Raw genomic sequence first — 26,607 nt, forward strand, 5'->3', positions numbered from 1 at the left:
CCGCTCTCGATGGTTCGTGTTGGGAGTGTGTGTGGGAGAAGCAAAGGTACGGTTCATAGTTTGATGCATCTCATAAACATGTTTCATTCATCTTCCTAGAACAGAGAATAATCCTTTTCACATGATGAGAGTATATGTCAAACTACTCTAATTGTGCTATTGATTCACAATGAAAGCCCAGAGGAAAACTCTTGCTCTAGAAGCTGCTAATCAGTTGTAGATTCAGTGTGCTGGTGTCAGGTGTGGTTCTTTGTTAATGCCAGTTTGATCGCAGCTTGAAATAAAATGTGCTCCAGTCAAGTGTGACTTGCTGTTTGAACTTCAGGGACTTTTATTTTAACAAAGCACCTCAGATTAAAAAGAAAAAGGCAGATCTGTAGCAGCAGCAGCAGCAGCAGCAGTTTCCTCTTCCTTTTATTCAGTGAGTCACCGAATCTGCAGCCGCTTGACATTGTGTTTGGTGTGTCAGTCGGTGTGTGTGTGTGTGTGTGTGCGGCCTGCAGAGTGTGTTTTATGCTACAGGCAGAGTGTGCAGCTGTCTTCACTGCAAGATGTTTGGGCAGATGGGTGACCAGACCACACTAAAGAAAGAGATTTAAAGGAAGTCAAGTCTGTATAGTCAAGTATAACACCCCCTCAGTCTATCCTAATTCTGTTTTTACCAGAGCACAGCACTGAGCCACACCCTTGTGTAACAACATTATGAAGCAATCTGAAATGGATGGGCAGGATGTGAGGAGATTAACTAGCTTTTTCAGCGCAGTGATATAATGATGGATGCCATTAGTGCCTAGTTTAGTCAAATAAGAAAAGGAGGCTAAAATGGTTTACTGACATACTTCTGGTGGATCCACATGCAAGAGCCGGTTTCCTGTGGCAAGAGCTTCACATGTAGTTTTTGGATTCAGATTTGCACAAACTATGTAAAATTACTTGGTGAAAATCAGCTGATCAGCTTTTAAGTGACCTAGCTGCAAATTTGAGTAGTTAAATGGTTTGCTGATGTTGAGTTTAAGTTAAAGAATTAGTGACACTTTAGCGAGAGTTTGGGGTTTTCCCCCTCGCTCTGGCGCCGGGCCCCTTGCCGACTGGAAAGGCTGACAGGCTGCTGATGAAACCACTGCCAGAGTCTTGTAAAGAGCAAGGATGGAGACAGGCAGAGTTGAGACATGACTCATACTCTCTCACTCTACATTGAGCCACACTGAGAACGTGTGCACTGACGAGTCCATGTTTGATGATTTCTGGTAAGCCTTCATTCCTCCCTTCGCTCGCAGACTTTTAGATTTCTCTTCGCACAAGGCTTTTTCTTTTACATGCCTCTGTTCTTTCTCCTCCTCTCTGAGTATTATTGGAGAAAACAACAGCTGATGTCAGATGTCTTAACCCATTCACTCTTTCTCTCTCTGTGAGTTGCAATAGTCTTTGTATGTCCTCTCCCTTTTCATTGATTTCTATTGTGGAGCCTGCAGCTGCAACTCAACATTTAAAAAAAAAAAAGGCTTTCAGCCTGCAGCTATTGTGTGTTTGTACCATAGGGAAATTGACACTGTGCTGGGGTATGAGTGTAGCAAACGAGCAATGTAGATTTTAGAGTTTTTATTCAGGCATGCTTCCAACCCTCCGAATCTCAGGAAACAGAAAAATCTCTGTGCATGTGAAGGAGGAAGAATATTATTCATGGAACTTTAATGTCTCAAATTTCATATTCTCAAGTGCAGAAACTAAACACATGTGAGTGGGAGAAAAAGGGCAAGGAGTGTCTGTGGAGTGTCACTGCTTTATTGGAGTCACAGCTCCTGAACTTTTCATGCCTAGAGCCCCTAAATAGATATTCTTGGCAATCCCTGTTTGATGAGATTGCATTGCTCTTCCACATTTTTTCTAACTTGGTACAGAAAAAAGGAGAGAATCACACATTTGACCAGTAGTTGGCAGTGGAACGGTGGAAACAATGAAACTTAATTGGAAAAACTAAACAATTAAAATACTGATTTCCATGTGAAACATGTTGTTGCACATGGTAGAGCTGGTTCTCCATTTGATTTTATCAGCTGAGTAATAATAATTCATTTTAACATAGTTACAGTGCAAGTTCAGGAGAATAATGAAACAAAGAATAAAAGCAAATGCAAGCACAAACAGTGTATCTCGAAACTAATGAAACAGTTATACTTCCTCTTATCCTGTCTTCTGCAGACTGAAATAAAAACAGGTTTAATCTGGGTCACCTCAGCTTGGACTCAGGCACTAAAAAAGTATGTCTCACAAGCTGGACGCAGGGAAAGATGCGAGCATTTACCGGGCAGGGGGAAATTATTTAACTATGGTAGTTGCAATCTGGGAAATGTTGTTGGAGCTTGACAAATACAAGGGACTAAAGTTTAGGATATCTCTGCCTTTTCTTTTAAAAAATTTGACCACTCCTTTTTAATTTTTGTGTTGTGAGTCATCCATATTTGCTGAAGTACAATACTAAATTTGAAGGGGCCCAACCCCTAGATTGGAAACCACTGGACTAAACTACCTAACTACACCAGCAACAACAGTAAAATGCTGCTTACACACGGATGCATCAGTGTTACCAATGTAATAATGTCACAAAGAATCAGATATCAGTCACATAACATATAATCTGCTGCAGAAGGAGTAGCCTACTTTTATTTTTGATACTCTGGGTATCAAAAGCATTGGATTTTGAACACAGGATTTTTACTTGTATTGGATTTTTTTTTTTTTTTTTTAATTTTTGTACTGATCTGAGCACTTCTTCCACCACTGATGAAATTAAGCTGCTCCGCACTTCCCAGGACCCCACGTTTGGGACCCCCACCCCCCCTTCCGCGCCACAGTACAGAGCTCGGGCTTGGTTTGAATTTGACGTCACCCCTGCTTTGCATAACCACCAGTCTCGCGCTTTTGATTGGACCGCTCGCGGGATTTAATCTGCATTTTCTCTTATGACCACCACGCTTCGCCTTCAATCCTCAAACGGACTCCTCGGTCATTCAGCCCCCCTCCCGCCCAGGTCCATCCTTCATTAAGGGGAGCAGCCTGCCGCTGTTAAAACGTGGAGGGAAGGACACAGAAAGGGACGCCCGCCGCTGACTGCGCGGCTCCATTGTTAGTCTGGTTAAATTTACGGTTTTGTCGACATATTTAGTGCATTTTACCTCCGTGCTGGACCTAGAGGGAGGGACTGTTTGTTTCTCGCGGAGTCTTCAGGAGCAGAGGCGGCGGTTGAAAGGTATGGAGATTTTACTACGTTGTAACGTTTCCAGCGCGAGAGAAATTATTTAAATTCTCGTTTATTTGTAATATCTCGACCATAAAGTCCCTCGAAATGACAGATTTGCAAAAAAGAAGCTCACATTCTTTGTGCTGTATTTTTTTTAATTAAGCAAACATGATGTGTTTTGAAAGCCAGGCGACCTCTTTGTAATGTGTAGTGGCCAGTTTGTGTCTGGATGTGATGATGGATGTGTAATGTTAGCATTCCCGGCTGCACGGTGGATTCAACGTGGGTTTTATTTTCCTAGAAACGATTATTTGGGTTTACAGTGTTACAATAGTTAGCTGGCACTGTTTTGGTCGTATAAGGTTCAGTTTATTGACTGGCTTCATGGGTTTCTCTCTGCAAGCTTCCCCGGCGTACACTGCTATTGTTCTGTGAGGCTGAACTGGGCCTTTTGCTAAACCAGGGTGAATTCAGCGTGTTTGTTCCCTGGGACAAGTGGTGTTATTAAAGCTCCACTTGAGGCTTGGAAAAACACCCAGTAACTTGTAAAACAATGGTTCCAAAAGTGAGGTCCAGGGACCACCCAGGGGTCCTTGACATGTCAAAACAACATGAGGATCAGTTTGACAATACTTGAAATGTTGGATACTTAAGGGGGGGTAAAAACTTCCTAAAAGTACGACATGTCTTTTAAGATTTTAGGAACTTCTTGTCTGCTTTCTCAAGTGTTTTTAATAATTCTGACTTGTTTCTTGCCAAGCCTGCGGTCATCTCTGTTTTCATATTTGCATCTCTGCACAATCGAGCGATCTCCCTCTCCACTTGGCAGAGTGGTATGAGAAAAGGGAGGCGTACTGGGAGCTCAGAGACAGACTATCAGACAGCATCGGCTGCAGATCTCAGTGATAGAGGGATGTTGTTGATCATTCAGGTTTTGGCTCAGAGTCTACATGACATAATTGGTGTGTTTTGAGCCGTGTGGGTGTGGTGGGCAGGGTTAGGATCAGTGACTCTATCCCTGGCTTCAAAAAGGTATCTGACATGCAGAAACTCACTGGAGAGTGTGTAACCCCTGAAAACCTTCGTGCTAACGATGCCAGGGTGTGTGAGTTGTTGCTCAGCAGTTTATCGTCACCAGGGTGTGAAACCAAGTGTGAATGACACGCGCACGTGGTCTCTCCCTCATGCCTTTTCTGATATTCTGGCGAAGCTCCAGGGGCTCATTGCAGGGTCACTGTTACTGTGTCGCATTTCAGGGGCGGAACCCCCCAAAACCTGCATTTCGAGTCTGAAAACATCATAACAACAGTCTTACCTATATGAAAGGTTCCACCAAATGCAGCAGATGCATGCAGTCTGAATTTGAAGGACTCATCTGGTGTATCATTTATGTCCCTCAGTATCACACAATCCATTGTGCAAAGGTTAATATGTTTTATATGTTACATGGATTACCAATGAACAAATAAATATTCCTTTGTTTGTCAATGAATCATTTACAAAGACATGAGCAGTATGTTATTCTACATCATGACATTACTTATGTCTGCAATCAGTTGGACCCAAGAGAAGTCTAACTTCCTGTTAGATCTCTTATTGGATTTGGGAGGGATAGTACTGAGTAAGTACTGTCACTGCCAGTCACGGATGCAGAGCATTTGAAAATTTAACCAGCTCTCAAACAGAAATAATATGTCATTTTGTGTAGCAAACTTGTGAAACATGCCATAAAGTCATGTTTATTAGCAATTCTCATAAAGTTATGGAAAGTAATTATGTGTTGAGGTGATACAGTAATGTTATGTAGGTTGTTTTTTTTTTTTTTTTAGCTGTTTAAGTGGGTCCAGGGTCTCTACAATACTCCAAACAGAACATTAAGTTTTAGGGAAGCAAATTAATCAAACAAGTAAGCCATTAGTTTTGGTTTCTCTCCAAGGCGAGGCTATCTTTTCAGCAGACCAGGAGCAGGTTGTGTCTGCCCTTCAGGTTCTGTGAAAGACCCGGATCCTTTGCCAGATCCAGCCTCCAAATTGGGACAAAGCTTGTGTTGTCATACTGCACTGTTACGTCCCCTGTCCACACCTCTGTTTCCTTTTCCTCTTCCTAAAGGCCAAAGCAAGCCAGAAGAGGAGCTCAAAATAGTTCTCATTTCAGTGCATTCTGTAACCTTGTGAAAGCTAAAGTTGTTGGATAAGATGATTTGAAAAGAGGAAACTGCCGGCATTATGCAAAGAGAGTTACTTACTTTTAAATCCTCATTCCTCTGAACAGGGTTTGTGTCAAATTCATAAGATGACCAGTAATACAGAGACTAAAATATCTACAGCTTGGTGTGACATGGAATTAATTTCATGTTTAATCATGATGAAAACTTTATTCCATGTTTTTGTTTACTGGTTTGCTACAAGATCAAGTTCAGTGTATGGCGTCTCTCTGTCTTGGTATGTGCATCTCATGCAGGTCTGGTGCCTAATGGGGTGGGTGCAGTTGTTTATTTCAAGCATGACGGTCAGAGAAAAATGCAGGTGGCTGACATTGCAGCAGTAGAGTGACTGTTTAAAATGGATGCCACATACTGGGAAATGGAACAAGTCTCGATGCTCAGTGACCGAGTGAGTGAAATACCTGTTCTGTGTTTTCACTGAAACATCTTCACTACTCTGAATACCCTCTGGACATGTACTTGAACATTTTTTATTTTTATTTTTTTCAAGCTTCAAGATTTTATCTGTGATGACAGGCCTGTGAACAAAAACTAGTCATCTACTTTTTCTACTGTCAGGATTAAGTGTAGGATTAATACATCTAATGGTTGATCTGTGTTGTTTATTCAGCTTTGCGTGTGCATCAGTGCAACAGCTGTGAGAGGTTATGGTGGTTATGGATGTCGGGGTCAAGGGTTTAAATTTCCTCACCACCTCAGTCACACAATGTGAGAACAGAATGTACTTACCAGTTTCTCTTTTGTCTTTTGGTATTCATAGTCATTATGGATCAGATTTTAAAGGGGAAAATTATCCACATCAGACAGACGATAAAACTAATTAATTTAAATAAAAGGGGAAACGGAAGGTCATTGCAGTGTTATCTGAATTTATCCATCTATAGCTCATGCCGAATGAATGCAAACATGAATCTTTTTTTAATTGTGTCCAAGCAACAAAAATTCAAGCAATCAATTTCTCAGCATTTACTTTGGGGCTACCACTAAGGACTATTTGTATTTGATTAATTGTTTTGTTCATAAAGTTTCAGAGCCCTAGGTGACATTTCATCAAATGTCTTGGTTTGTCTGACCATCAGTCTAAAACTGAAAAGGTATTCAATTTACCATAACGTAATACAAAGAAACGTGGCAAATCTTCACCTTTGGGAACCTAGAACCATCCAATGTTTAGCATTTTTGCTTGAAAAAGTACTGTTGATTCACTTTCCTGTTGGTCAATTAATTGACTAATTGTTGCATTTAACTTGTTTTTGGATCAGGGCTGCAACTAATGATTTTCTTCATCTTTGATTATTCTGCTGATCAATTAATCATTTGATTTTTAAGATGTCAGAAAATCAACTGTTGATTTCAAATTGTATCATTTGATTATAGACTAATCGTTTCAGCTCTAGTTTAGTTTAGTACTGAAGTTCAGTTTGAAAGTATTGATACTGAACTGAAATCTGTAAAGGCTGTTTGTACGACGTTGGCACTTTTCAGTCTGTCCCTTGTCTGAGGATTCACTCAGAAGTCAGGGCAGCTGAACGGAAAATACAAACCCTGTACAGCATAGAGCATTTGCATCTGCTTGGAAGTCAGCTGCTTTTACAGCATGCAACCAGTGTCAGTCTCAGTCCCACACCCATGGGAATTCAATCCGAACTCTTTCCTGCTCTGTTGCATCTGTTTAGGGTGGCATTCAGGGTTTAACTATATTTCATCATTCACCCTTCAGGTTTGTTGTGCATCTCCTGTGTTGCTCTTGGCTGTTGAGCTGTGGGATGGTGAGACGGTGCGGTGCTGTAACTCTCGTCACTGTGGTTTGGAGGCTGGCACTCTCCTGCCCATTAGGATAAAGTGGTGGACGCTGGCGCTGCATTTTTAGGCACTCGGTCTGTCTGGGACTGTGAAGCTGGGCTCAGTGCACTGTAATTATTGAAAGAGTAACTCAGCACTTTCAGAGTCTGTTTGTTAGCTCAATTTGGTAGCCTTGAATGTTACTCCATAGACATACTTTTCTGTGACTTGCCAGCATGGGGTTTTGTTTTTTTTGGAACAAGTGATTTATTATTTATTAGTTGCATTTGCAGTAGTATTTGTGGTGGTATTTATTGCAGCAATGTATTGTGCAGGTAATACGACAGAGATGTAGATGATTGGAAAACACATATGTGATTATCCAGCAGCTGTATAAAAGGAGAGGGGGCATAAGTATATTGTATGATGAGAACATTTCTTAGCTTGGCCTCGTTTGCTGTGTGTAGAAGCTGTCACTACTGAAGCAATGCTTCGCATTTTTTTTTTTTTTTATCTATTTGGTTATTGATCCAAGTATGTCTGAGGTGAATCAAAAGTGCACAACCGCTATAAGGGTGTGCATTTATTTGTGTTGGGCAGGCTGGGCATATCCTGTTATCATCCTTGGCTCTGCCTCTTAACGTGCATGAGAAAGTTGATCCTGCGTGTTGAGTAATTGGTTTGTGTGTGTATTTTGCACTGTTCAGGGGTGTGGCTGTGGGTTTGGTTGTTGTCAGAGAGGCAGGCAGGCAAGGTGTGGGATCAGTGTCCATCTGGCCTCAGCTCACCCTGCTCAGTCAGAGGCATGGTAACTGATCTGGCCCTCAGGCTCTCCAGCATTATATTGACTATCTGCCTGCTTGTCTATAGCCAGTTGGCGGTTGCACAGGAGAGTAGCTGCTGGCTTTAATATAGGAAAACTGATGTCAGCTTTGGCTTCTCTACAGCCAGCCATTCTTGACAGAATCACTTAATTTGACTCTTGGTTTTATGTTGAATTCAAGTTACTGAAAATGCCAAGGGTTTTTAACACAAAGTTGATGTGAATAGGAGGTAGTGTTTCACATGCCTGCACAGTCTTATCCAGCCCCTTTCCACTTTTATTAGTTAGCTGATGGTGGGAAGCAACAGGAAATATGGAAAAAGAGTAAGATAGAAGAGGGAGATAACACTGGACAAAGGTCCTTGGTGAGTAACTGGTATGCCTGGTCTAAATCGATTTATAGCCATGGTTTCATTCTACAACTCCCTCGGCACCTTTTTATTTTCCATCCATTTCTAGCAGTCCTTCAGCTTTTCTTCTCACTTCTGTCAAGCATCCTCTTTTAAACGAGGTTAAACAGGCTGGATGCTACTTAAAAGTCTAAGTCTAAAAGTAAGAGTGCATGCAAGTGAGGGAAAATTCGAACCTGAAACTGATGCTTCCTTTTGGTATTTACAGTATGCGATGCGCGACTTTGTTATACTATGATATAGCAGTGATGTGCATGGGGCTAGCTGCAGATCCGAGTTTCTGAATGGTGTTGCTGGGTAAAGATTTAGCTATAACAGGCTAGCAGACTTCAGTCTACATCAAACAAATGGTACATCCATGTCATTTGTAGATCTACTGTATGAAAGAGGTGTCACCCACCCTTCCGTCTTTCACCCTGCAGCCTGTTTGATATCCCTGGAGTCTTTTGGGTGAAGTTACCCGTGCCAGCTGCTCCTCCGTCCCGTTGCACCAGTTAATCCACTCAGAACCAACCCCCACTCCCGACACCACCATGCCTGAGGGGGTTACATGGTGCGAATTGCAGACAATAGAGCTTGTCTGCCCACCCACCCCCTCATAGTACCCTCATGTTAAACTCAGTTCAGCACACAAACACTTAAGATGATCGTTGTTGTTGTTTTGGACCAGCTCTGACTACATACACACAAATACTTATACTCACTCCTATCCCCCTTGGTCAATGATGCCACCCTACTGCCTTTAATCACTCCACCGGCAGCCTGTCTGATGGCAGCAGGGCCTAGCTGGTGCTTTCTGAAAACCCTGCCAGGTTTACAACAGATTGTAACCTATTTGCATGCAGCCTTTCAGACCACTGCTCTGCCAGTAGCCTAGAGTCCAGTCCCTTCTCACTGCCACTCCCTTAAAGGCTAACTGGCTTAGTCCACTTAACTTGTAGCCACACTTAACCACCTGCTCCTAATGGCCTTATTGAGTATCTTACAGTCACTTAGCACATGTTAGTATCCCCTATGGAATTGATTAGAATAAGCTGCATGCTTGACGTCAAGCCAAACCCCCCCATGATGAAAGTCTTTCTTTTTTTCTTTTCTCCCAAGAGCATTAGCTGTGCTAGAGCATTCCTAACTTATTATCATTAGTTTATTAGTTGGTTTGATTTTTTTTTTTAAGGTGTACACAGCATAAACGGAATATTATGATGCTGTTCCTGGATCCTTTATTTCCTCCACTAATCTTGTCAAAGTTACAGTTATAAGTCATATCCCCCCCCCCCCCCCCCCCCCTTGTCTACGTCATACTTGTAAGGGGTTACACATTTGTAAGGCAGTCTGGGCTAATCATTGTACCTTTTTTATTACACAATGTTTGACAGAGTTTGACTTTGAAGTACATAATCATGTCCATGGCTTGTACTTTGGGGACTGGGCTTAGTGGCCTGATCAGATTGTGTTCATCCTAGGTTTCTCTTTGGATAAATTACTGCTTAGTAATGCAGGGATTCTTGACAGAGATACCCTGGAGGTTGCAGTTTGTAGACAGCAAGTAAACTTACTCAGGACAAGCATTTGTCAATACAAATGCAGTCTTGGGATGAAAAATGGTGATTATAGAGCTTGTCAACATTTGCACACAGTCTTGTTATGGACAGATGAGGAGAAACCAACCAATCTGCAAGATCATTCAGGGTTAATCCAGTTCTTTGTCTACAGATAACGAGGTGCATGGAGCACCATTTATCTTCCTGATCGTTTTCTGGCAGAGGTGAGGAGGCTCTGTGGGCAGCCCTGCCCTCCACACATACATACACATAATTATAAAAGGTCTATCCACGGAGACTGGCAGGGACAGGAGCCAAGACTTGATCCTGAGAAACAGAACAAAAAACAGAATAGATGCACTTCAGAAAGCTATGGGATGGTGCACCTTAAGGGTCCATCTGTTTTCATGGCTTCTAAACTTTCCTATCCTTGTGTCAATATATTTTAATGGTTACACGACCCATAGCAGCTCCTGCCTGTTTACTGTAAAATGAACAATATTGATATTGTGAGTGTAAATTTTCTTTTTCACTCTTTGACAAATGGGTTTCCAGCAGAGTACGCAAGCATGAATAAAACGCGTTCCTACAAAACCATAGCCCTTCCTTTCCATGATGACTGGATTGGGAAAGTGTTAAGAAGTGCTGTGGCTTCGGGGGATGTTTTTATGTTTTTAGATTGCATGAATCCATTATCCGTTTCCGGTCTCCATTGTCAACATCATGTATAGTGGATAATTTTGGAGTGCAGCTTTCCTTTGGCATCATGTGGCTTAAACACTTCACTCCTTTTGTATCGGAACAAAAGCAAATGGTCCACCACACATCAACGTAAAAGCAATTTATATATTTGTATGTTTGAGTGGATGTTTTTATTTTTATAGCTAAGTGTTCGGGCCAGTGGTTATTCTTAAAGATTATATTTCATTTTTGTTTCATTTTAATTCCTTGAGGCTGGCAGATGGGCACACCTCCAAAATCTGAACAAGTAGGGATTCACAATGGATGCATAAGCAAAGGGAAGTTCACCTTTTGTGATTTTGTGTTTTAGGGGAAAAAGGTCAACATATGATGCTCTAAGGAGACAGGGCCTGGCCCTGCAGTAGCTCTTACTGTCTGTCCATCGGGAACATGGTACCTGAACATAGATCAAGGGATTGTTCACACACAGTATGTGTTTCTGTGGTTTTGTTTTAGTGAGACATTGCTGAGAAAGAATGCCAGTGTGTCCTTACTCCCTCCTCCCACAAGAAATGGGGCTGTTTTACTTTCTGTGTGTGTGATTTTGCTCGTCCGTTGGACAGCCTGCTGAGGAATGCAACTAGAGATGACTGGGTGTTGTAATGTCAACAGTCATCTCCAATCTGCTCACCAAGGCCAAGTCTAAAGAGTTATGGACATTGTTTTATATATATATATATATATAAAACCTCTTAAAAGAAATTATGTGCTTGAAAAGAGGCCACACATCTGAGTATGCTACATGGCAGCAGAGGCACTACTTAAAACCAGAACAAGAAATCCATTCTCAACTGATTAATCATTTCAAACAGCAGGTTCAGTGTGACAGACTATTTTCACTGATACAAAGAATTTCCATTTGAACAAGTCTGTGCTCTTCACAGCCGATGGGACATTGTGCCGAAAGTCAATAATCCAGTAGCTGTGTTGCACAGACAGAGACAGCAGCTCACAAATTACTTTGTCCTTCACTGTTTTGTTGTTTATTGGTTGTTTCTTAACCTGGTGCAAGCTGCCACCATCATTTTAAATTCAGATTATATTGGATCATTTTACTGGTGTGCAGGTGGGTATTTCACAAAGTGAGCTTAAAGCACAAATATGGACTCATCTTGTCCATTGTCTGTATCATGAAGGGGAGAGAAATTACATTTTAGTTACTTAGTTACTCCCTGTTATTGAAGCTAATCATTTCCTGTCAATTGATGTAGAAATAAATGTTATCATGAATCATACAAAACTTATAAAAAATACTTCGGATTAATTATATCCTTTCTTCTGACTTTGCCCACTGCATTATTTTTCAAGCTTTAATAATGAAAAAAATGTTATTTCTTGACTACCAATATAAAGTGGCAGGAAACAATTTAAGAGAGAGCAAAATCGGTGTGATCAGATGACTGTGGGCCTAACTTTGGTGTCAGATTTCTAATAAATTTAATGGCCAAGTTACATTTCTGGATTTGTTAATGTGTGATAGTGTTGTTGCCTTTTTTGGTTATCATAGCTTCATAAAACTATGCTATCTCTTTTTTTGGCCACGGAGAACACAGTGCGTTCTTGTTTATGTTTTTTCCTTTTTAAAGATGCATTCTTCTCCTTTGCTTGTACATCATTGTACAACACAAACTTCACTTCTTTAATCCAAACTGGAGAAGTTTCAAGTTAGTTTTGTGATACTTATCTAAGCCAGAGGACAAAGTTACATTTAATTGATAGAAATGTTATGGATAAATTTTCCTTTTCTTGTGAAGGACTCACGATCTACCGTGTTTGTGTGTCAGAGTGAGAGAGCTTCAAAGATCATTCATGTGCAGAGATGGAGGCAACTATTCGGCAATGTGCTCTATAGAGCTGTGTATTCACAAATACAAGGCTCATACAGTGAGTACACTGAATGTACTCGGCCTCTCCCATCAGCATGCTTTGAAACGTTTGTGTTCCAACAGCAGATTGAATTTCTCTTCTTTCTCTCTCCCACTTTGTCACTCTGTATGTGTGTGAACTAAACACTCACTTGGTGATACTGCAGAAACGGCACTACTACCTTGTATGGTCAGATGGAGCAGCAAGCCTTTATACACAGACACACAACGTCCCATTTATTGGAGTCAATTTACCTACCCACTTTTGACATGAATTTGCTTTTAGATTCTTCAGCGGTCACTGAACGCTGCTTCTGTAAATCCAGAAGCAGGAATTGGAGTGAAAGTGTGAGCTTTCTGCATCTGCTCTGAGACTGAGGCTTGAGCTCGGGGTCAGGAAACCCCCCCGTTTTCCCAAATACGATTAAATCTCTTGTTCTGCTCTTCATTCCATGACATTAACTGGCAACCATCTTCCTCTTAATCTTTTCAGTCCTCTCTCACAGTTTCAAGCACACGCACATACATACATACACACTTGCACTGAATGCGGCCTGTGTTTCTTCCTGTGTACATGCATCTCTCTGTCACATGCCAGAGGAAAGTTAATGAACAAATAGGCTCAGGCTTCATATATCATTTGTAAACACCATCATTTCTTTAGTCTGCATGCGTGTAAATTTGTTTCAAATGATTTTCACATCTTGCAGACTTTTTATCTTACACACTTTTTGCTCGCTTACACACTTCTATATCTTCTGCATGCTCACACAGTGCACACTAGGGTTGGGTAATGTTAAAATTTTCCAACTGGCCACTCAGATTTTCACATTAAAGACTGTGAAGAACAAATTTTACTGAGACATCATGGCACATAGGCTGCTTTTCTTCAATTAAACAAAATAGATCACCTTGAGATCTTAGCTGAGCAATAAGCTGTAGGGGCAGGCTGAACGGCTGTCTCACACTATTAGAAAAAGAGTCCCATAGCGTTGGATGAAGGACACCTCCGCTTGCAGCTTCCAAGTGAACAAACGGGTGGGGATAACATGCTATTAAATGATCACGGAGCGCAATCGCACGTACAGTTTTGGGTCTAGTTGCCAGATACTATTATGCTATTAATAAATTGATGTTGCTTTTCGGTGCCAATCGATTGGACAGCAACCACTAAAGACGGTTTAATTGTCATTTACTCACTGCACTATTTGTGAAAGACGGAAATTGATGCGAGAAGAACGTGCTCAGCTCCAACTGGCAGTTCCTATTGGCGTAAACTTTGAAGTGCACTTTACAGGTGAATTATTTACTGAGTTGAAGACCACTAATTAACTAAATAAAATGACAAAAATTGCCCCCAACAACAACCCTCAACCATAGTGCACACACATTCACTAGCCTCCCTATGACCCTTTCACTCCTACTTGGTCAGACATGCACACGGCCAGCTGTCACTGTGTAGCCTTGAAGTCTCTTGAGGAAGTCGGCAGAACTGGAATGTGGATGGGTCAGATGTGCTCTTGATACTGCTGCTGCTTTAGGCATTCACTTTCTACCATTACTCATCTTGGAGCAGATGCAGCATTGACATGAATCTTAAAGTAGACAGTCAACATTGGGCAAAGGAAGTAGCTCGTTTCATGTGCAAATATTGATTTAAATTTGACTTTTTTTTTTGTTTGTTTGTTTTCTTTAAGTTGATGGGGCGGTTGATTGATTTAATTTTTTTTATATTGACATTATTATGATAACTTTTTTATTAATGTTATAATTTACTCTCACATCTGGCAAAGAAAATCAGGAAATTGTCACCAGTGAGCAGCTGGAAGATGATTGTTTTGTTTTAAAATGTCTTGAATAACTGAATCAATTATCATAATTGCTTCCAATAATTTTTCTGTTGATTGACTAAACACTTCAGCTCTGATACAAAAAGGCGCATAAGGAAAATCTTGAACAGCAGAAATATGTTCCTCATTTTCCTTCACTGGCATGTGTTTGTATTTACCTACAGTTTAGGCACGCCATTAATCTGTCCACTCCTAATGTGTATTGTCTTTTTGCTCTTTTTATAATTGCAGCATTGTGAGAGTAGTCTGGGGTAGATCTACAGATGACATTAAGCCTGTGCATCAGTATCAACTGCCCCCCTCCACCACCACCACCTCCAGCAGTCTGCACAATGCATTCCAAACCCCTGCCATGCTCTCAACACAGCTAAATCCCTCTCTGCTTGTATTAGACACAGTATTAAAAGTGACCCATTTTGTCAGGCACCACAACTAATGTCTGGACGTGTAGAGCAACAGACTGAGAGATGGGGTACAACAGATGTAATTTAACTGCCTCAAGACAGGTCAGGAGTAAGATTTAATGATGCATAAGGCCATATTTATTTATTAGAAGAAGTGGAATGTAAATACCACTGAGGGCACTGAGTTCTTTCTCCGTCTAGACCGACTCCCTCTTACAATCTTACAAAGTGGTGGCTGCATTTATAAACACACACCTTTCTCCTGCTTTGGCTGAACATATACTGCTGCAGCTCTGTCATCTGTCGTGCCTTTTGTTTTGTCATCACAATACTTGCAACTCATTGTAATTGTCACCATGGGTATTGAGCTAATTGTGATATTAGCTATGTGGAGCTGGCAAGAAAGAAGACATGCTGCATCCTCAATATGGTTTAAATCTTCAGTGAACTAGGATTTGTTATGCAAATGTGGACTGAGAGAAAGGGAGACAAGAGGTTTTTTTTTTTTTCTTTGTATTTCATCAAAATGCATGAGGCTGTTATCTTGACCAGACAGACCATTTTGAAAGTGCTGCTGGTATTGTTGTGTAGTCATTTTTCTGAACATAAAATCTGGAACTCTGACCCAGCATATCCCCAGCTAGGTGTCAACAGCTTGAAGATGCACCAAATTGAGTCTAGTATTGGTGTCCAGTGTGACATTTTCTGATGGATATAAAAATGAACACCAAGGCTGCAGAGCGGTCTTGCTGTTATTTATTAAAACATCACAATCTGTGTGTGTGTGTGTGTGTGTGTGTGTGGATAGGATTTGAATGATCCATTCACTTCCTCTGTGCTGCGTCACGTAGTTTTCAGCTGGTCAGAGATGATGCCTTTACTTGCCCAGAAAGGGGTCATCACATGAGGAATGTGATTCATGCTGCTGTCTGCTAAGCCCCTGGCATTAGTAGCTGGACTGGCAAAACTGTGCCATGCCATGCACGTCACAGTGCCAACCGAACTCCCTGTCTCACTGCTCCCTCCTGTCTGAATAAACTGGGTGGGGTTCATTTACAAATGGATCCACCAACTTTCTTCAAGGAGCAAGTTTGACCTGAGGAGCCACCTAGTTAGCTTTTCTAGTTGGTTTTCTTTTTGACAATTTGTACAAAAGTGATATGAAAAGAAATAGATTTGTACTTGCTTTTTTAAAAATTAGATCTCAGTTGTATGGTTCCCAATTTGCTAATGGCTTCATACCATTCTCAGTCCATATAAATCGAGTGATGATAATGGAGCTGCTCAGCACTGTCCCAAGGGCTCTGCACATTGGTTAATTCACCCTAAGGCTTGACATTTTCCTAAAGAAGGCACAATCCAAACATTGTGTTTTCAGCCAGGTTACTCTACACTACTTGGCTTCCTTTTCTGTGTGAGATTTGTAACTACAAGAGACCACAGGAGAAGAATTACAAAAGAGGGCAGCAGGAGTGAAAGCTCAGTTGAAAGGTGAGGCAAGTTCAACTTGTAACTTTTACATGGCTGAACTGAAGGGGTATGAACTAATTATTTTATATAAGAGATTTGGGTGTTTCAGTGGCTGTACAGGTGTGGGTGTTGTGTGAGGGGCTCTGTGAGGAGGTGTGAAGTTGTGTATTCAGTAGTTATTACTCATCTGGCCAAATGAGTCATTCCAGGAGTGGCAGCAAATGGTCATTAATGAAATTGTCATTTAATTAATGAATCTTTGCTTTTTTTTTTCCAAGCTAATCCCCAGTACATTGATGGCAAGTCTTACTGATCTTTATTACCTTGTAAACATAAGTGCCAAAGTAAAACAATTTTGGGCTCTGGGAGAAAAGTGCCTCAGTATCACATTGCCTCAAATGTTAATGTGTAACTGGTGAGCAAACTGTTTCCCGACCTTAGTACAAGAATGTGTGCTGCTTCTCCAAAAGAATCAATCCTAAAATGTCTGTCAGTTAGACATGAATACAGATGCTTTAAATAACTGCGTTTATCATAGTAAAGGCAGAATTAGGTTCTAGTGTTCCTCGATTATTATTCTATACTGTGTGTGTAAATGCAGTCATTAATCTGATGTTTGTGGAACTTTGCCATTTTCCTTAGATGTTTTTAGTCATGAGGCTTAATGGCTTGCATATCATACAACATCAACAGACATGACCTTAATTAATTTGTGCTGATTTGCTGTTGTGGTTTGTTCAATCTTACTATTACTCTTGCTTTTCTTACCTTGTAGTAATTCTGAGCTGTCAACATCTGTTTGTGTGCCATTCCTTTTCTTCCTTCAGCCTTTTATAAATCTCTTTTCTCTCCCCCTTTTTTAAAGCTTTTGTTTTGTTACATAGCTTTCGCTTCCTTAGATAGGTCTTTGTTGTTTTTCTATCCATCTCAATCTTTTTTGTTTCCACTTCAATCCATCTCTTGCACAGCTTGTTTCCTGGGCCATACAGAGCCTCTACTGGCTAGACCATCTGTGTAGCAATTTACTGGAAGCAGACCTATTAGTAGTGGGAGGATGGGACTACGGAGTTGAGAAGAACAAGTGGCTATAGGAAAAAGGAGTGGAGTAATCGGGGGGGGGGGGGGGGTAAGAAGCTATTATGGTCAAAGGGGCAGAGGAATGGGGAGTGTGGGTGGAGAGGATGATTGAGGGGAAGGAGAATAAACCAGAACTGATCCGGGAAAAGCTCTGTCCAGTCAGAGAAAGAGAAAACTTGACTGAGGTTAATGAATTCAAGACCTATATATGACTCTTCTCGCACACATGCTTCACACACCGCCCTTTGCTTTCATTTTCTGCTGTCCCTCACTGCAGCCTCTTATACTCTACATTAATTTCAGATTTTCCACTTGTGCTGTGAAGTAAGGAATTTCTCAGCACACAGATCTCTTTTAAGCAGTCTCTGGGTGACTTGATTATTACCATCTGCATTTGCTCAACATAAAGAAAGACAATGGCCAACAAATGGGCCCTTTACTGTTTGTTGTCCATCTCCTCGCTCTACTCATTCTGTGGGCTGTGTGTCATGGCAAGAGATTGTGAAGCTTCTTGGCTTTCAGTACTCCAAACCACAGCTTTTTCCCTTTTCAATTTCAACATGCTGGAAGCCATTTGGAGCACAGTCACAAGTCATCAGTTTTTGTGTTTCTGCCCCATAAAATGTGCGGATAAAAAAGTCCACTGTTCCTTTTATTCTGGTGTTTTTAATAACGATTCTTAACTTAATTTTGCTGCGTCATGCATTATGATTGTCAGTTATGTGTTAGATGAGTGTGGAAGAGTGACTGGTTTAGAGAAGAGGTTATTTGGCATTTCACACTGCTCACTTCCTGTTTTTCAGATTCCCCCAAATTCCACGGAGGCCCCTTACCATAAATGGAATTTCCTTTGGCCAACAGTGGCATGTTTATCATATGACTTCATGAGTAGTGCAACATGGTTGAATTCTGCATTTAAGAGATTCGTTCTTGTTTTGCTTTTAATTCTACAGGACATTAAGGTGTGAGAGGAACTGGCCATTCAAGACGAGTGTGAGCAGTTGGACCCTACTTAACAGCAGCAACATCAGTGTCCACACCTTAGGAGGAGGGGATGAAACCGGATGGGGTTACCATGGAAACCACGGAGCCCACTGAAGCTGCAGAAGTAGCAGAGCCATCTTCATCGCAGGACAACTCAACAGAGCAAGCATCATCTAAACCAGAGGATGCTGCGACTGATGCAGTGCCCGCGGCTGCTCCAAAAGCCAATGGCAAGCCAGTGGCAGCAGAGCCCAAAGTCAAACTAAAAGCCGTTGCAACTAAAATACAGCCCACAGCCAAATCTGTAGGGGCTTCTGGATCCAACTCACGGCCAGGTACTGCCTCGCACCGTATGATGAATAATGTCAAATCCTCCAACAATGTCTCTGCAGCTGCGGTCAAGAGAACAACAACGACAACCGCAGCAAAAGCATCAGCAGCGGGAGCTGTACCTAAAAGACCACTGGGTGCAGCAGCGGCTTCCACCACGGTCAGGAACCAAAATCGAGTGCCTGAAAAGAAGTCTGTTGGACCTTCTGGGACTACCTCTGTTGCTGCTTCCACAGTAACAAATGGTACCAAGCCAACAACAGTGAATGGCACTAAGAGGAGACCAGTGGCTGAGACTGCTAATGCAGCAAGACCCAAAACCATACGTGAGTCTGAACAACAAAAGTAAAATGAATTGTGATTTAAATTTCTGTAACTTGATGTAGTGTTTGATAGTATTTCAAATTTTCTTTTTGTTCTTTTTTACTTTAACGACCTGACATCCATTTCTATACAATCTCATCAATCATATCATCTTCTCTTTTTTTGCAGCTACTACCAGCAGACCAATGGTGTCCACTGCCCCAAAAACCAGCACTTCGACTACAACAAAAGCCGGCAGTGCTGCTGTTTCAAAGACCACAAGGTATGCATGCCTATCGCAGACGGGCAACAGGTGCTGAAAAGTTTACAGGCCTAATGGCACTGTGTGTAATGCCCTTCTCTCTCTCTCTCTCTCATTGTGTTTCTGTCTCTGAGATCTGAACTTTTAATCCCCTTACAAACTGGATGAGACTGACTGTTTATCTTGATGCCCTGAAAGGGAGCAGCGGAGAATGATGTCCATTGTGGTCTTTGGGCTGTTATTGAGTCAAATTTCACTTCAAGTGTGAGTCATGTTAGCAGAAATAACCTGAGACAGAGGGCCTTAACAGAGTCGGTGATACTGAAGAACTACCGCTTTGTCCCAAACGGACCCCCTGGCAGCAACCAGCCCCACCTCCCCAGGGCAGAGAGCTAATGACTTGGCTCATAATCCCTCTCATACTGGACCAGTGGTTTGGACATGGAGTGATGTAGTTGGACTAGACTTGCTCAAAGTGGTGCTCTCAAGTGATCATTTAACCGTTGTAGAATTTCATGGTTGAGATTGTTATTTACTGCCATTTCAACGAGAAAGCTTTTGTTAAAGACATTTTTACTTGACAGAAATTTAAGATATCCTGATTAAATTCAGGCTTCTATAACCAGTTGCCAAACATAATTATTAGCTGAAGGCCAAAGCTATAGCTACAAACCCTTTTTCTTCAGATGTTTGTCAAATTATGTAATCACAACTTGAACTTGATTACTGAGATACTCATTTGTGGAAATGAAGTGATTGGTCTCTGAAATTTAGAGTCAGGTCCATAATTCACCAATCCAACATCTTTCCACAGGATGTTTTGTTCTGTACTGAGAGGCCTGATTAGATTCTGCCTCCACTTGTCTTCCCTCTTAATGTTCTATTATTAAATAAAGGAAAAATGTGCTGCATCACTCTGTTTTCTGAAGCAGAAGAGGGTCATTGAATTGTTTCTTTTCTACAAGAAATAAAATAAATGCCTCTTTGTGTGTAACCAACACCAATTTCTATACCTCAGCTCTATTTTTATTGTTGATTTATAGATTCTCCAAATTTCCTATTTTAAACAGCAGACAAAGCTGGGTTTTTTTATTATTTTTTTAATTACTGCGGAAACAATTACTTTCATGATCAGTTTAATATAACAATTAATTCAGCTATCTATTAATCAATTTATCGTTTAGTCTATAAAATGTTAGGAAATGGTTACAAATTAAAATGGCTGCGACAGCTTCCTGGACTCCAAGGTCTTTTTGTGTGACGGATGACTTGATACATTGATCAATTCAGCGCAGAGACAGCTATCACAATCGTCTTGAAAGTGATACCAATGTCCATGGTTTTAACAACAATGACCAATGATCACTTTTATATAGTACTTAACAATGTGGCACTATGTAGACTGGAATTATATAGGTCAGACTCAGAGTATTACTCTTAATGTTGTGTATTTTCTGTGTGTGTGTGTGTGTGTGTGTGTGTGTGAAGAACCTCATCCTCTGAATTAATCAGATGAGGCATTGAAGTGTAGGAGTCTGATTACAGTAGCACATCATCCTTATGTGACCGTTCCTGGCTTGTTCACCAGGATGTGACATTAGACACTTGCCTCTCAGTTTGAGACATGGGCAGCACAACAGGAGAACAGCAGCAGGTGTGTGCCCTTGTGACAGACAACGCATGTTGCATTTCGTGCCACCTGTGTGTGATGGCAAAGTCAGCAGCGTCTCGAAATCCTTTGTGTAGCAACCGTATCGGTGGTGTGCATTTCAGTCAGTATTGGTGTTCTTGCTGGCTCTCTGGCAGAGTGGGACACTAACACAAACGGATCTCTCAGCTCAAGCAGTGACTTGCATTAGTCGTGACACTTAACACAATGGCACTAACCTTCCATAGCAGCACATCCAACAGAACTGAATGGTGTTAAAGGATTTGGCAAACTACCCAAAGGAGATTATTTAGTTGCAGCACAATAGGTCCATCACTTCTTCCTTGTAATTTTGTAGCCATTTCTTTGTAATTTCAGCCACGCCATTGTTTCTCATGTTGCTGCGACAACAGCAGTCATGGTGGCTCAAAGTGCAACATTTTCAAGTATCTGCAGGTAAATATTGTTCAAGTAAACTTGTTGTGGCAAACAACATAGACAGTAAAGCCTATTGTAAGGTCATCATGCTCAACAAGCATGTTGTTGTTGTAGTGGCACACACTGCCTGTGTCCAATGGAAAGTCCAGCCCCTCTCATGAAGTATTGATGTTAACTGGTCCAGAGGGAGAAATGAAAACGTATTGGGTTTTAAAAAATGAGCCTCATTCAAGAAGGGCAAATGAGATTTGGCGATGGGTTCATCTATGAGCCCCTAGAAATAGGATTTGTGCTTAGGCAAGATGACAATAAGATTTCATAGGATATGATGGTGCACAGTTATGAGGCAAGGCTGTTTCAGCTGTGTTGCCATTTCAGTGCGTTAGTTAGACTGTGTAACATGTGAAGATGGACAATTAATCTGCATGACAGGAGGATGTCTCTGTCCCAGTGGTCGATGAGAACCCTTGATAACTGGAGTCGAAGCCAAATGTTGTAAAATCTGGCACCTGCTTTGCTCTGCTCTCCTCCAATGATGAGTTATGGTGTCCTTGCACTGACTGAGTAATCAGTCTTTGCCCACCCCACCCCCTCTTTCAGTCTCCCTTCTCTTGCCCCTCATCCCTCTTTTCTGCCGTCTGTGCATGTACAGTGCTGGGCATTTGTCCAGGATCTCCTCAAGCCCTCCTTACAGCCTAACGTCCAATCCAAATGATGTAGCATGCCTTCATGTTGCTGAGCAATCTGTAGATTAATGATTAATATTCAGAGTCGCAATTGGGAATGCACAGAATTGCAGGGGCATAGTACTTTTTGTCTCTCAGATACAGTATTTATTCTCATTCAAAAAACTGACTGTGCTGTAATGGAGAATTTATCAAAATTACACCAAATACAAGAATGGCTTGGCTTTGTGCAACACACTTTATTCTCACTTTTAGCCCATCACTTTGTTTCTCCCACTGTCTCTTCTCCTGATTTCTTCTGTGTTGTTCTATTGGAGATAAAACTGTGTCACTTCTCCCCGACAGTCTTGGCAGGGAGCAGGATTACTGGCCTAACGGAAAAGACCCATGGCATCTATCACAGTGACAGTGGGTGCCTAGGGCCTCATAAGAGCCAGTGCTGTCTGCCCAGCTATTGCTGGGCTGCAACACTTCATCTAAATTCTCCACTGAGCTGATTCAGGGCTCCACTCTTTATTGTCAAGGAGATAAGTGTAGGCCGGCACAACCCTAGGAATGTGTGCTCCTCTCCGGAGGGAGTAAAGCAGCTGGGTTTGGACAGCCTACAAGCCAAACAAGGTATTGTTAGGGTGCTTTATTTCCATTTGTTGTCTCGGAGGGGGCTCTTGAAGTGATGAGGGGAGAACGGGTGAGAACAGAAGAATGTGTACTTAAACTGCATTTTATTTGTAGGATGATCTTACTGCAACAGGGATAAAGTGTACACCCTGGCCAAACCAACGTCTTTCTCTTTGGCTTGATTAAAACAGAATAATTTAATCCACAAGTGAGTATGCAAAGGAGTCTAGCCTCCCAGCTGTGTGTTTTTTTTTTTTTTTTTTTTTTTAGAAGGAAGAAAAGGAAAGAGAGATTCATGGATGAATGGATGGTGTAGGTGTGGCTTCACCAAAACTTTCCTGACTCATGTTTACACTTTGATTTTTGGCCAAACAGATGTCGCAGCTGCTCAGTATGTTCATGCCATTAGTGTGTTGTTTTGCATCTGTTGTGAACATTTGTGAATATTGATTCTAAATTAAAACATAGAAAGCCCATAATGTGTAACAGTGTCTCTGTGCTGACCTTTGCCCTTAAAATCCTTCAGATGGGTGTGTTGTGCCTCTCATCCGCTCTTTGGACCGTTGATTTGTATTGATTTCAACCCTCCGTTGGCAGGAAATGTAATCCATACTGATATACCAACAACAGAACCACCAGCCAACACCCACAGACAGTGTGTGGAGTACAGGCATTAGTGGGTCTGTCTATTCGTCTGTGTGTCGTCCCCTCTTGATCAAACCTTTTATGAGTTATGACTCATCGTAAAACAATGGAGGGAGGGGTTGGGTGTTTTTGGGGTTATATTGTGTCTGCGACCTCCCGTTACCCTCTTTATTCCCCTTTACTCTTCTCCTCATTTCACTTTCCCTCTCTCCCTTCAGAGGAAGCCTTTCACTCAGTGCTGTACACCTTGATTCTTATACTTGAGTGGTCATGTCAATCCAGATTTTGCTCACATATAGGGTTAGAAAAATGACCTTAATTAGCTGCACTTCACATTGCAACCCAAATCTTTTGATGACAGCCAATTACACTATCCCATAGCTTTGAGTCCTTGTCTGTGCAGTGGCTGTGATCTCAGGGAAACAAATGGTCATTGTAATGGTTAATGTAATGTGGGAGCGGCATCTGTGTGCTGGCATGCTACTCCACTGAAAGCCATCAAAGTCAGTGTGTGTTTGTCAGTTCATGTCTACATCACTGACCATATCGGCAGACCAAGAACTAAAAGAAGACATAATGGAGATTACTGTAATTGGTGATGGGGTTACACAGTTCCTTAAGGCAATTCCATGTTATTATACAGCTCTTGTTGTTCAAGTCAATCTGTCTGATTAAAAACAGATGTCAAATTATTTACATTGGTGAGGTTTTGCATTGTTTTTGATCACAAGGGATCAAGTGTAGAAATGAGGACTAGTTCTGCCTGCGGCTGACGAATCGCTCATTTCACAGACATTTGTTTGTAGGTTAGCCAGTGCAGCAGTGCATTGCAGCACAGACTATGTCAAATTCTTGGAGCCTGACAAGGCAAATGCATTATGTTGAGATTTCACAGAGCCCAGTATAGCATAAGCAGATTTTTATGTAGGTTACTGCTTTTCATATCACTGCACTGAGAGTATGATGCACAAATGCCATGTTACATTTCACTCACCTCAATACACACATCTCTTTCTGATTGTCAAATTTAATACTATAACAGGATTTTGGAACTTGGCTGTAGTTTATGCTGCTTGTTTCTGTTGAGCTGTTCAGAGCAGGTCTGTTGTTTTTAGAATAAGACATGCCTGTTAGGCCTCCATGTGGCCCTCAGTGAGGCCCTGAAAAGCATAACTGAATAACATTACAAAGTATTTTCTCTGTTTCATAAGATGCCCACAACTATATTACAGGTGTGGTATAGCTTAAAAATACAAAGAAATGTATTATTATTTGAAAAGGTTGGCTATTTAGATTGTATTTTATTTACCAAAAGGTCAAATTTGTCAGGAAATCTGTTTGACTGCACTGTTTCTTCCAGCGTAGACAAAGTTGCATCTGTTCAAGTTTCTCACATGGGCAGATGATGCAGCAAGAACAAAATATCTGGAAAAATCAGTGTCCGAAGAGAAACATGGCCACACATCCAAGCACTTTTCAATCAGGAAGCAACATATTTTATACATGTCATTGTAATTGTTATCCTAACTATCATTGCCAGTACTGCTGGCATGAGATTGGGATTTGATGTAGATTGCCACTTGATCTTGGGCTGTGCAATAAATAAAATTAATTCAATTTTGCCTCCTTGCAAATGTGTAAAATGACTGCATCATGAAAATCGAGTTATAACGATGCACGAAAAGGTTACTTTTAGTTAAAAATGTAATGCAGAAGATAGCTGCTTCCATTGGCTGCCACCTACTTTTTTTTGCCTCGATTTGGATAGTGACAGTGACAGGAAAGAGAGGGGGATAGAGAGGGGATGACATGCAGCAAAGGCCCGTGGGTCGGACTCAAACCCATGGCAGTTGCGGTAAAGATGGAGCATAAGTAGTATGCTGTATACTGGTGAGCCACCGGGGAGGCGCCACAGATGGCCCTAAAGCATTAAGTGATTTATAGACAAGTAACAAGGAAAGCCTTAGAAAAGACTATTCTAGTCCAACCTATTGGAAATGAAAGTGTGAACTAGTTTTTCTAGATCTTGTTTTTATGTATCCTTTTAATTTTTGCTATATTTTTATGATGATGATAATAGGCTGAAAAATTTAAATTGGAGTCAATAACACCAAGATTTCTGACTTGGTTTTTAGGCTTCAAAGAAAGGAAATCGAGATATGCACCAACTTTCAGCCATACTAATTTTGCACCAAAAACAATTATCTCCATTTGGTCTTTGTTCAGTTGGAGCAATTATTGGCACAGCCACCCATTGATTCAGGCAATGCACAGGTGTAATTTTTTTAACGTTTTGCTTGCCAGAAGTTCATTTCAACAGGTTGATGACAGCTTTAATTAAAATCATGAGTCAGCCCCATGCTTTTTGAAAATGTTATATTGCCCAGCCCTAACCCAGCCTGAACCTGATGGGCTATGGTAAAAGTATCATGTTTTTGATTTGGGCCATTCTGTTGCAAAAGGTTTTGGGCTTGGATGGTTTTGATCATTGACAAATGAGCCTCTCTTTCTCTGTCTCACTGTGACAGTCATGTGTATCGAATAGATTTGCATTCAAAATACCCTGTGGCCCCTTCTGCTCCTGATACTTTTCATTGTCTCAGTTGTCATCGCCTCTACCTTTTGCATTACCTCTTTTCTTTGTCATTCTTCTTTGTTCAAGCTTTCCATTCCACCTCCATCTTTCTTTTTTTCCCCTCCTCCTCATTACAGCCTGCCCTTTTATCTTGGTAGTGAGTGGAGAAGGAAGGAGGCATTAATGTGGCAAAAGATGGATGGTGCTGTTAATGTGTTCCCATTGTTGAAATTGCTTTTGTGGTTTACATTAGGACAATTATTTATGCGTGTAAATGCATATAGAGGTGCAGCATAACATTTCCTATTTGGACCTTTGCCAACAAAAAATAAGCTGTGTTCGTTTTTGTTCGCGAGTGTTTGTTTGCCACCTGACCATGTCCTTCTGTCTCTGCCTCCAGGCCTGCTACAGCTCCCTCAACAGCTCGGCCTGCGTCCACCACATCTAGGCCCACCACAGCTACAACCAAGTCCTCCACCACTGCAGTTGCCAAAACCGCTGCCTCTAGACTTACTACAGCACCCTCTACTGGCAGGACCACAGCAGCACAGCCTCCCAAAACCGCTGCTGCTAAAAAAGGTTAGAAATTTATCCTTGTTCTTTGCAGGAGACACTTTTCTGAAGCCATGTCACAGAGCTGTATTCAGATGCTTTTTTTTTTTTTTTTTTTTTTTTTTTTTTTTTTTTTTTTTT

At 41.3% G+C, this 26,607-nt stretch overlaps 1 protein-coding gene across 2 annotated transcripts in view; it reads left to right on the forward strand.

Moving 5' to 3' along the window:
- Positions 1–1,132: 1,132 nt before the first annotated feature.
- The window catches only part of prr36a (proline rich 36a), a 35,180-nt gene continuing 9,705 nt past the window's right edge, over positions 1,133–26,607 (forward strand). Inside the window, exons 1-4 of one of the 2 annotated variants that reach the window (XM_087175748.1) lie at positions 1,133–1,247; positions 18,379–19,065; positions 19,232–19,325; positions 26,315–26,493. In XM_087175748.1, the coding sequence (XP_087031874.1) occupies positions 18,480–19,065; positions 19,232–19,325; positions 26,315–26,493 (859 nt within the window). In that variant the 5' untranslated portion in view covers positions 1,133–1,247; positions 18,379–18,479. Of the gene's footprint in view, positions 1,248–2,977; positions 3,248–18,378; positions 19,066–19,231; positions 19,326–26,314; positions 26,494–26,607 lie in introns of those variants that run through there. The other variant, XM_087175747.1, reaches the window with a different exon arrangement.

The sequence above is a fragment of the Seriola lalandi genome, unplaced genomic scaffold (genome assembly GCF_002814215.2).
Source record: "Seriola lalandi dorsalis isolate HSWRI2012SDOR001 ecotype SW California unplaced genomic scaffold, Sedor1 jcf7180002054487, whole genome shotgun sequence".
In the NCBI taxonomy this organism is placed as follows: domain Eukaryota; kingdom Metazoa; phylum Chordata; class Actinopteri; order Carangiformes; family Carangidae; genus Seriola; species Seriola lalandi.